Consider the following 12,641-nt stretch of genomic DNA (forward strand, 5'->3'; position numbering starts at 1 on the left):
ATGTCACGCCACTCCTCTGGGGTCATGCAAGTTTCCTCGGAGCCTCTTGTTGTGTGACTCGGATCTGATTTGTCATTCTTTCCATGTGTCATCACTTAATACGTCCACTTGGAGTCTACAAATTTTACCCACTACAGTCTCTTTAGAAAAAAAGTCCTACTTTGAGGGGTTAACTACCTATTCTCCCTTGAATTTAATCCAAATTGTGAAAAGAAAAATTTAACCAAAAATACTAGAAAATTTCTATCATGAACTGCAACACAAAAAGTTACGCTAGACGCAAAATATAGACAAAAAAATAATAAAAATTGCATCTCAAAAATTTGCACCACGCTCTTGAAATAGATAAAAAAAATAACATAAACAACAAACCTGTACTTTCAATTGTGAGTTCCCGTTTTTTTTTTTTTTTTAATAATCCTGATTGAATTATCAATCAGAGTTTGGTAATCATCCGACGAATCAAAGGTGCCCGCTTTTAACAAAGTTAAAAGATCGAAACTGCTCAATAATACTTTAAGAAACTATTTTAAACCTACTAAAAACATAAGGGACTATTTTTGCCATTTTCTCTGTAAAACCCCACAAAAGAATGGGTGACCCCAACACCAAGAGCGTCTAAAACCCTACGGAAAAAAGGAGCATCACCAAAGCCCTGGTCGTTCTTCTCCATCTTGTTTCATCTTTTCTCCTTTCCAGTAATAAGCAACACATCAAAGTGTTAGTACTGAACAGGTGTGAAGAGAGGTGACTTGAGCTCCTCAATGGCGGCCTTATCGAGAAGTCTCATTTCTCATCTGCGCATATTCAGTCAGTGCAGAAGCATGAGTAGTAGCCAAGTGGAGCGGATTATAGAAGGGAAACCTGGAATAATGACACCAAACTCCAAGCGTACAGGTGCAATAGCAATCAAATGTGGAATGACAGCTCTATGGGACAAATGGGGTGAACGCATTCCCATCTCCATCCTTTGGCTAGATGATAACATTGTTTCCCAAGTCAAAACCCCCGAAAAGGAAGGCATCACCGCCTTACAGGTTCCTTCAACCCAACATCTCTACTTTTGAAATCTATTTTGATACTTTGGCACGAAGTTTAAGAAAGTAAAAAAACTTTTGAATCTTGTGATATTGGTTGAATAAGTTATTTACCAATTGACAAAGAATGAATAAATAAAGAAGTTGGTTAAATAAAATGGCTTTGAGGACTATGAAATTACTGCTTGTGCTGTGGTGTGGTTTAATTGATCTTTATTATGGTGGTAATTAGGTTGGATGTGCTCACAAAAAGGAAAAGCATTTGACAAAACCAGAAGCAGGTCATTTTAGAGCACAAGGTGTGCCCATGAAGAGAAAGTTGAAGGAGTTTCCTGTTACCGAAGATGCACTTCTTCCTGTTGGAACAAGCATCAGTGTCCGCCATTTTGTTCCGGGCCAATATGTGGATGTCGCTGGAATTACAAGAGGGAAAGGTTTTCAGGTGTGGAGTAATCTTGTTCTGTTTATTCTTTGATTAGTCTTACTGATTTCTCTTTGTACCTGTTGTGTACTTACTCACCACACTATATAATATTAAAAGAAAATTTTGTGCCAGACTCAAGTTCTGGTCCTCATGAGAGGGCGTGGGTTCAAATCCAACTTCTGACACAATTTTCTTGATAAAAAAAAAGTGCCTAGAATTTCATAAATAGAAGGCAAGGTGCCACTCTCATGTTCGATATCAATATATACAAGCTACCCTAACAAAAAATTGAAATGGCTCTCATCTCAACCACTTGACACTAATCTTATCCAGAAGATACTCGAAGTTTTCTATGGACCACATCAAAGTTTCTGAAACCTAGTTGAAGTTTGAACTTATCTAGAGTCATATGTACTCCTTGAAATCAGTCTCTAGCGAAGTAGTCCAATGAAGCACTCCGCAAAGTTCAAATAGGGGTTGTTTAATTTTTTCAAACTACCTTAAAATATGCATGGCGTGAAAATTGATAAATATCAAGCAACATGAAGGGAGAATAAGGTAATTTCAAATCTCTTTCTCTCTCTCTCTATTATATATACACACACACACACCCCAACAACCCAGTGAAATCCCACAACCTGGGTTCTGGGGAGGGTAGAGTGTACGCAGACCTTACTCCTACCAAGGTAGGACGGCTGTTTCTGAAAGACCCTCGGCTCAATAGAAAGCATAAAAAGAGGTCAGATAAGGCCAAGAAATTCAAAGCGATATGGAAATGAAAATAACGAAAGCAACTAAGCCATGATGAAGCAGTTTGCAAAGGGCAGTAGCTATCACAGATAAAATAAGATAATCAAAGTACAGGAAATACCAGATAGTAGCAGAAATCAAAGCACAAGAACTTATATCGCGATAATGCGACTACTAATATGAAAGGATAAACGATACTATCTACTAGCCTTCTACCCTAATCTGAATCCTCCATACCCTCCTATCTAAGGTCATGTCCTCGGTAAGCTGTAACTGCACCATGTCCTGTCTAATCACCTCTCCCCAATATTTTTTCGGCCTACCCCTATCTCTTCTAAAACCATCCATGGCCAACCTCTCACACCTCCGCACTGGGGCATCTGTGTCTCTCCTCTTCACATGCCCAAACCATCTCAGTCTTGCTTCCCGCATCTTGTCTTCCACCGAGGCTACTCCCACCTTGTCCCGGATAGCCTTATTCCTAATCCTATCGCTCCTGGTGTGTGTGTATATATATATATATATATATATATATATATATATATATATATAATGAAAAGTATGACGAAATGGGTTTGCCCAAAAAATGCTGCAAGGGAAAGTAAATTTTTTGGTTAACCAGAGAGTTCTTAGATAATTTGTTTACTTAGCTACCTTTCTTACATAATACCAAATTTAGATTAATACAAGTAAATATACATGTGGGAAATGCATATGAAAGAACTCATTTGTCCTTAACTAATTGATCGACTTTGATCAAATATTATTATGTCTTCAGACAGTTCATCAAGACGTCTAGTTTCAGACAGAGATTCAGTAACTATCTAATTTTAGTTATAAAATACTGATTTTGATAAATAAAAAGAGAGTTAGAGAATCATGGTTTAGTAGTAATTAGGTTATAAAAAAGTAATTAGGTTAAACAAAATGGTGAGAAGTGGCATGTAATGATTGTGAAATTGTGATGAATGTTTTTGTCATGTGGAGTTATGCAATTATGGACAAAATTGGTAATATATCAAACAACACTAGTAAGATATTCATACAGGTTATAGTAAACATGTGTTTGTTACTAGGAGTACTTCTATAAGCACTAGTGATATTCTTTGATGAGGATTACTCTTATTTTGATCTCAAATTGTCTTTGAGACCATGTCTTTGCACTTTGTTGAATTTTTCATAAACCAAGTTAAAGACAACCTGAATTTTTCAATGTTTTTTTGCTTATTGAACATTTCCCATCTTCAGGGCAGTTTGTCGGGAAGTAGTATCGCTTGCTATCGTTATATATATTGGATATGAACTATGTAAGCCTTAGATAATGGTAGAAAGATTGTCTTATTTGTGGAACAAAATTGAACCACCTTTCTACTTTCTTTTCCACCTCTTATTATGCAAAAAGAACTCTCAGAGGGTATATCTAATTTTATGAATTGTACTAAAATTGGGGAATTTCATGTGTGTAGGGCGGGATGAAAAGATGGGGGTTCAGCGGTATGCCTGCATCACATGGTGCTTCATTATCTCACAGAAGTATTGGTTCTACAGGTCAAAGAGATGCTCCAGGAAAGGTAGGTACTACCTCCTCTTTTTCCTTTGTTTTATTCCAGTATTGCAATTAAATATGTTGGCACTTGCTACACGGCTCTTTTGGCCTTCCTTATAACTAATTGTATGCTAATAGCATGCTTGGTATATCATATTAATTGTTTTAAACATGATATGTAAGTAAAAATGTTATTTAATTGCAATTGGTGGTACTTATTTGAAGAAAAATAAATCCTGTGAACTAATAACTAACTGATGTTTCAGTGGAAGTGTTTCAAAAGATATTCTAGCAATAACTTGTGTAGTCATTTGGCACAGTGAAATTGAGCGAAACTTGTTGAACATTGCTTAATTGAGTTCCCCCCTTCTATTGTTTCCTCCACAATGTAAAATCAAATATGTTGTCATTGTTAAATGTTTTATGGGCTGCTTACAATATGTAAATATTGAATAAAGTGCAAATAGCTCTAGGTAATATGGGGGTTGGTGGGTTTATCTAGGGGATATGAAGATGAGGGATATGATTAAACAAAAAAAATGAAAATAGGGAATATTGGTGAAGTCTCTGGAGTATGTTCTTCAGCAGTTTAGACATTAATTGGAGCATGCCACTAGAGTTTATCCGTAGCTGGCACGTGAGAGGATTAAGGAGGGATGACATGGCTATATGGTCTTCGATACTAGCAGATACTTGGTGGCTGATCAATCCGGAAGGAAAGATATCGGAGAATATTTGTGGGTAAAAAGGAAAACATTCTAAAAGACCAGTCAGATGCTGATTGTTTTTCCTCATTAAAGACCAGTCAGGAGTGGGGAGTGGCAGGTGCGGGTGAGGAAGATGATGAAAGAGGGAAATTTTGTGAAAGATAAAGAATTTAAAGACTTTCTTGCGTGGAAGCTGACATGGAGTACGTGTTTTCACTGCTAAATTCGTAACTGGCTTTGGATCTGGCAGGACTAGTTCCACTCTAAACAAGAATTAGGGGTAAGGGAACACCCACAAAGTTTGAGTGTGTAAGTAACTTTTCGGGACAAATTGAGGGAGTAACTTGTGTATTTTCCCATTTAAGATTCAAGATATTCTTTTGTATCTTATTTTATTTTCATAATTTACATTCTTTGCTTATGTTTATATTGGGCGTGATGGCATGTCCATTTTGTTTCTACACTTTTGTTTTTGTCATACTCCCCTGGTTTTATATTTTACCGTGCTGCTTTTGTTTTGGAAATTATTTGGTGTTGCACGTTTGACCTCCTAGCCACATCTTGTTTATTGAAATGGATTGGATCAAATTATGTGTGTCTATTGACTGTATAATCATTCAGTAGTGGAAGTAATGACTACCCAATGTAATACCTTTTAAATCCTATCAAAAAGGAGCTGCATTTTAGATGCTTCATTTACTTGCTTCAACTCAAGCAGGTTACTGAGGCCAGGTGAACTCATGTTAATTGCACAAAAATGAAATTCAAATACGTTTCTTCCCTATATTATTTTCGGCTAGGACTTCCCCTCTGTATATTCTCTTGAGCTGTTAAATCCTTTATCTCCACTTTGTCATTTTGATCTCACCCTTACAATTCCGATACATGCTCATCCACAATGCAATGGCAAAGACAAGTTAGAAACTAAATTTACTGCCTACAAGTGCCAAAACATGCTCATCCACGATATCATGGACAAAGTTCCTTTGCTGAGAGTTTTTTTTTAATAATTGAAACTTGCATGTATTTAGCTCTGTGGTGAGTTGTTAATACAGATTGGGGGCTCATAGAGTTGAGTTTTATACATCTAGGGTGTGTTATGGAACTTAAGAATTTTGAAACCCCCACCCCACCCGCTCACACATTTTTGGGGCAGATTGGGCTTACAAAAAAGCAACCACTCTTATAGCAATTATTTCTTGTCTGTTGATTTGGTATTAATGATTAAGATTGAGATGTTGATTTGATATTGATGATTAAGATTGATAGCTTAATTTTAGGAGTATATTGTATTGATGTAAATGATTAGGAATTGATTGTGTAATATTGTCTTTCCTTATTTAGTCTTAGAACTCATGTATAAGTACCCATTCCTATGGATTGTATATTCATTCAGAAATACAAGAAGCCCTTTCTTCTTGCTAAAAACCTTTATGGTATCAGAGCCATTGCTGCCTTTTTGAGGTGAGTTTTCTCCCTCGTAGCACTAGGGTTCCGTGTTTTATCAAAGAGGTCGAGTTTTTCTCTCTTTGTGGCTGTCCGCACAAAAAACTCATCCCGTTCAGTTCGTTTCTGGATTATTTTTCTCTGTTGGGTTCGTTGGAACATTCTGAGCCTATCCCTATCTGTTTTGATTTTTTTCGATCATCGGATTCCGGCTTGGCAGCCAACTTTGCGGCGATTTTTTTTCTAGAATTTTCTTTTTCAGTTCTCGGGTCGTAGGCCTATTCTAACCCTTCCCATCCAGATAATATGGGTGACACTACTTCTGGAGAGACTTTGTCTCAAGATGAAGTTCAACATCTTCGTCGTCTTCTGAACAAACTTGACTCTTCTAGTGTTGTTAGCCCCAATTATGTGCAGTCAGGTATTGCTCTTAATGCTCAGCTTAATTGTTGTATTATTGATTCTGATGCGAATAGACACATGACAGGCTCTTCTAAAGGCCTTCAAAATTACTCTCCTAGTCCCAAAGGGGATTATGTCAGAATAACCAATGGCTCCCTAACCCCTGTCTCTGGAACATGTTCAATCTTTTGTACTCGTGATATTATCTTATCATCCATTCTTCATGTGCCTGATTTTCCTATTAACCTATTATCTGTTAGCGCTATCACCAAAGAACTAAACTGTAGTGTTAGATTCTTTCTTGATTATTGTGTTTTCGAAGACCTTCATACAGGGAAGAAAATTGGCAGTGGTAGATTGCATGATGGCTTATATTTGATCGATGGAGCTCGAGACTCTGGTCAGGCCTTTTTTTGTAGGAAATAAGGATGTCAACCGAGAAATAATACAGTGGCACAGACGGTTGGGACACCCATCTTTTTTTGCTTTAAAAAAGTTATACCCTGGTTTATTTTCTAGAACTGAGTTTGAATCTTTGTCTTGTGATGCATGTGAATATGCCAAGCACACTAAAAACTCTTATCCTCTGAGTGACAATAAAAGCACAATTCTTTTTTCGACTATTCATTCTGATGTCTGGGGTCCTGCTCAAACACTTTCTTTGTCTGGTAGTCGATGGTTTGTTACTTTTATCGATTGTTGCACTAGAATGACATGGGTATATCTGTTAAAAGCCAAAAGTGAAGTTTTCTCCTGTTTTAAGTCATTTCATAAGATGATTTGTACTCAGTTTGAGGCTAAGATAAAGATATTTCAAACTGACAATGGCACAGAATACATGGATAAAACTTTTGGAGCTTACTTAGAGTCTTTTGGGATAATCCATCAAACTAGTTGTCCTTATACTAGTGCACAAAATGGGGTTGCTGAAAGAAAAAATAGGCATTTGTTAGAAGTAGCAAGATCTCTTTTGTTTACCATGAATCTGCCGAAGCCTTACTGGGGGATGCCATTCTAGTAGCTGCCTACCTCATCAATAGAATGCCACTTAAACTCTTAATTTCCGGAGTCCTTTAGAGCTTCTAAAGGGTAAAAATGACTATACTGTTCCTCCAAAGATATTTGGGTGTGTTTGCTTTGTTCACGCTAGGAACTCTGGAAAACTTGAACCTAGAGCTCTTAAATGTGTCTTTATTGGGTATTCTCCAACACAAAAAGGGTACAAATGTTATCACCCTCCTTCTAGGAGATTCTTTGTCAGTATGGATGTTACCTTTCGGGAATCTGAGCCCTATTTCAGTATTACACCATCACCTCTTCAGGGGGAGAATTATAAGGAAGAAGAGATGGTTTTTCCTAGTTCTATTGTTGAAACTACTGCCACAAGGGAAAGTGAAATTGGAGAAAGAATTCAGGGGGAGACTATTGAAACTACTGCCATAAGAGAAAGTGAAATTGGAGAAAGAATTCAGGGGGAGACTATTGGGCGTTTGGATAGGCTTGATTTGATAACTTACTCAAGGAGAAATAGAGCAGAAGAAGCCATCATGCAACCTGCCGAAGCCGAACCTTCTTCTGGTGAGTTATCTATACTTCCTAATGAGTTAGATTTGCCTATTGCTCACAGGAAAGGAGTCAGATCTTGCACTAAACACCCTTTATCTAACTTTGTTTCCTATAATTCTTTATCGCCCTCCTATAGAGCCTTTGCCTTGTCTATTTCTTCTGTGTCTATTCCCCAGAATTGGAGGGAAGCTTTTGCAGATTCTAAGTGGAAGCAAGCTATGATGGAAGAAATGAAGGCCTTATCAAAGAATGAGACTTGGGAACTTGTCACATCACCACCAGACAAGAAGTTGGTTGGTTGCAAATGGGTCTTCACTGTAAAACATAAAGCTGATGGTTCCATTGAAAGGTTCAAAGCAAGATTGGTGGCTAAAGGATTCACTCAGACTTATGGAGTGGATTATCAAGAGACATTTGCTCCTGTTGCAAAAATGAATACTATTAGAATTCTTCTATCTTGTGCAGCTAATCTTGACTGGGACTTGCAACAGTTTGATGTGAAGAATGCATTTCTTCATGGAGACTTAGAAGAAGAGGTGTACATGGAGATTCCTCCTGGTTTTGGTACTGAACAAAGTCAAGGAAAGGTATGCAGACTGAAGAAAGCCTTGTACGGATTGAAGCAATCTTCTAGAGCTTGGTTTGACAAATTCTATAAAGCAATGATCTCCTTTGGTTACCAACAAAGCAATGCGGATCACACCCTCTTTATAAGACATTTAAAGGGTAAACTCACTCTTCTCATAGTTTATGTTGATGACATAGTAATGACAGGAGATGACAAAGAGGAGATGACCCGATTGAAGAAGTTGTTGGCACAGGAATTTGAGATCAAGGATCTAGGAAAATTGCAGTACTTCTTGGGAATTGAAGTTGCTAGATCAAAAAGAGGAATCTTTATTTCTCAAAGAAAGTATATTCTGGATCTCTTGAAAGAAACAGGTATGATAGGTTGCAAACCAGCAGAATCACCCATTGAAAGCAATCACAAACTACAAAGCGGAGTTGGAAAGTCAGTTGATAAAGAGAGATATCAGAGGCTGGTTGGAAGACTCATTTATCTCTCTTATACTAGACCAGACATAGCCTATTCAGTCAGCCTAGTGAGTCAGTTTATGCATGATCCTCGAGATTCTCATATGCAAGCTGTCTTTCACATTTTGCGGTATCTGAAGTCTGCTCCAGGAAAAGGTCTACTTTACTCCAGACATGGTCACCTCCAAATAGAAGCCTTTACCGATGCAGATTGGGCTGGATCTTTAGATGACAGAAGGTCTACACCCGGTTACTGTACACTCGTAGGAGGAAACTTGGTCACTTGGAGAAGCAAGAAGCAAAGTGTAGTTGCTAGATCAAGTACGGAGGCAGAATATAGAGCTATGGCCCAGGGTGTTTGCGAACTTTTGTGGTTACAAAAGTTACTAGAAGAATTGAGATTGTCTGAAAAAAGGAAACTTTCCTTGTATTGTGACAACAAGGCTGCAATCAGTATAGCTCGAAATCCAGTCCAGCATGACCGAACAAAGCACGTTGAAATTGATCGACACTTCATCAAAGAAAAAGTCACGGGTGGTGTCTTGAGTTTATTCCGCGTGTCATCAGAAAAACAACTAGCTGATGTGTTTACTAAAGGCCTCAACAAACGGACTTTTCATACACTGGTTTGCAAGTTGGGTATGTGCGACATCTTTGCACCAACTTGAGGGGGAGTGTTGATTTGGTATTAATGATTAAGATTGAGATGTTGATGTGATATTGATGATTAAGATTGATAGCTTAATTTTAGGAATATATTGTATTGATGTAAATGATTAGGAATTGATTGTGTAATGTTGTCTTTCCTTATTTAGTCTTAGAACTCATGTATAAGTATCCATTCTTATGGATTGTATATTCATTCAGAAATACAAGAAGCCCTTTCTTCTTGCTAAAAATCTTCATTGTCTCTATGAGTTTCTTTGCCAGGTTACTTCTAATCTATGTTGCTTGGACTCTTCAGAAATGTTGACCGGTGCGTTGGGGATTCTCTAGAAGTAGTGCATTCTTGGAGAATCCGACACGGGTGCTGCAATATTTTGGAGAGTCTGAGCAACATAGCTTCTAATACACTATGGGCCACTTCTATAAGTATACTCATGCAATCCTCCATCCTGTCGTTGAGTTTGACCCCTTGTGGTGTATAGTGTACTCGATACTCAAGAGCCTGAGACATTCTAAATTAGCTGGGACCTTTGATCTCTCATATGCGGCAGATAACTTGCATTGCGGAAGTTGCATTTGACACTGTCACCAAAAGTTTCTATGATTAACTCATTTTTCCTGAGCACATGATTTGAAGTAAACAAACAGTTGCTTTTGGAAAATGCCATTGTGTAATCTAGTTAATGTTACAAGCTTCTGCTTACATTTATTGTTTTTCTTCAATAGGTATTTAAAGGGAAAAAGATGCCTGGACGCATGGGTGGAGTGCAACGAACTGTTAAAAATGTTTGGGTCTACAAGATTGATCCTGCCAGAAACTTGATGTGGGTCAAAGGCCAGGCAAGATTTTGATATCCTCCTTGTTTCTTTCTAAATTTGAAACTAGTTGATATGAAAGTAATCGGTGTGTTTAATTAAATATAATTCTCTTTCTTGTGCAATCTTTCGTATGAACTTCTTTGTGTTCAAACTCATCTTGACTAAATGAGGACTGCAACTTATCCAAAAAGGAGAGTGAGATTGAAAAAATTAACCTCCCCCATGTGCTTTCTAATGAATATTAGTTACCTATAAAAAAACTATGGGAACTAGGGCGGTTCACCTTACCCTCTTGGAAGTAACTGTGTAATTGGAGAAACGCATCATTTAGATCTCTTACATGGGACTGTAACAAAACTGTTATGATCTAGTGTCATCAAAAGCGAAAAGCGCAAAAAAGCTCTAAGGTCCGTTGGGGCTTTAAGCGCAAATAAAGCGTGGGTTTTAAAGGGAAAAGGCGGAATTGGAGAAAACGAATATATGTTTAGTCCAAGACTAATATTATAAGCAAAACATTTACGTATCAATTGTTTAGTGTTGCCTCTTCAGGAGGTGGTCAATGGCAAGGGTATGTCTTAGAGCTTTGATAACGACACTGAAGCCCATATGCGAGGCGAAGAGCTTAACATGTTTTGCGCCTCGCTTCAGGGCTACAACACTGTTTTGATCTTGTAAAGAATAGGGATGACAATGGGGCGGGACGGGTTTAAACCTATGCGGGGCAGGACGGCTTTAAATTTATGTGGGGCAGGTTTAAACAACTTTTTAAGAATTCATAGTGGGCGGGGGCTGGTTGCTGGTCTAAACTAACAGATTCTCCTAGTCTACCCTTTTCATTCTTATTATTGTTAGGACCGTTGTGTTCCTTTTCATCAAAAAAACAAGGACCTTATGATCCTGAGATAATCAAGGAAATGCTTTGATCTTGTCCTATATATGACAATTTTATTTTCTTTTCTTTATATGTGATTGTTGAATTCTAAGTTCCAAAATTTTGGATAATCAATTGATGTTGTGGCTATTTTTCATATTTGATCATTGTTCTATTTGAAGAAGAAAAAAAAAACTAACTGAACCACTATTTTTATTATTCTTTGATCCTTAATCCTAATTAATTGAGATCTACATTTTATCTAAACTCGATTAATCAATATTATTTCCCAATTACTCCAACCATGGCAACGTGAACTTGATACACTTTTGTTTTAGTTATTTTGAAGATAAAATTCAAGTTCTTTTCTTTTCCAGATATGTATATATAATGACTCTATCCTAATAATTAAAATAAAATTTATATGAGGCACATTCTTTTACTTATCCTCACTCACTTCCTTTCGTTTTTTAGCATTACGAGCAAAATAAGGTTCCCGATTAATGGCAAACAAAACTGTATTTTCAACTAATTTGTGTTCAGTTAATTGTGTCAATACACCTCCGTACAACAAGAAGATTATAACCAAACTTTGTTCTGTAAATTTTGATTTCTTTGCATGAGCACTGAAGAAAATAGAAAAAAAAAATGGTATGTGGAGCGGTGCGGGTTAAAATTTTGCAGGTTAACCTTCATCCTGACTCGCCCCACTGCCATCCCTAGTAAAGAAGGTGGATTCTTCAGTATGAGTCCTTGTCCTGTTCTTTGGGTTGATAACTCAGCCAATTATTTAAATGTTCCGTTACAGGTTCCAGGAGCTGAAGGTAACTTTGTGTTCATCAAAGATTCTGTGTACAAGAAACCAGATATATCAACGCTTCCATTTCCCACTTACTTTGCCCAAGACGATGAAGATGTAGCAGATTTGGAACCATTAATGGTTGATCTGGGTGATACAGACCCTTTTATGGCTGCTGATTAGTTGTAGGCAACCTAGCTATGGACTATGTGGTCTTCTTTTTACCTTTTTTATTATTCTTGAAAAGAAGCAGCGAAGTGGCTTTGCTTGGGCTGGGGTTTGTTGAGAAGGAATTTATTTGTAGTTGTATTTTTGCATTTTCTCTGGCTCATATAAATGGCTGATGACATTTTTTTGGTGGTTCTCGGTGCTCAAATAGTAATTTTGAATGGTACTACAAAAATTTAGCTACTTGTTGGATAGAAGGAGATGTTGCTAGACCGTGATTCTAGATCTTATTCAGGGAAGTTGTACTGCCACAATCTGATTGATTATTTTCCGGCTGTATGACGAGCTAATAAAAGAAATGTCTCATTTTACTTGTATTCCTATTCAAGGATGTGTTTGTTTTTT

The 12,641-nt window shown here is 37.3% G+C and overlaps 1 protein-coding gene across 1 annotated transcript; it reads left to right on the forward strand.

The window, feature by feature from the left end:
* The first annotated feature begins 553 nt into the window (after positions 1–553).
* On the forward strand, positions 554–12,431 carry LOC132626629 (large ribosomal subunit protein uL3m-like). The gene is made up of 5 exons (XM_060341560.1): positions 554–1,037; positions 1,270–1,479; positions 3,678–3,782; positions 10,306–10,419; positions 12,078–12,431. Exons 1-5 carry the CDS (start codon positions 765–767, stop codon positions 12,249–12,251), a joined length of 876 nt encoding a protein of 291 aa, XP_060197543.1. The 5' UTR covers positions 554–764; the 3' UTR covers positions 12,252–12,431.
* The last annotated feature ends 210 nt before the right edge of the window (positions 12,432–12,641 follow it).

Source organism: Lycium barbarum, chromosome 2, assembly GCF_019175385.1.
Source record: "Lycium barbarum isolate Lr01 chromosome 2, ASM1917538v2, whole genome shotgun sequence".
NCBI lineage: Eukaryota > Viridiplantae > Streptophyta > Magnoliopsida > Solanales > Solanaceae > Lycium > Lycium barbarum.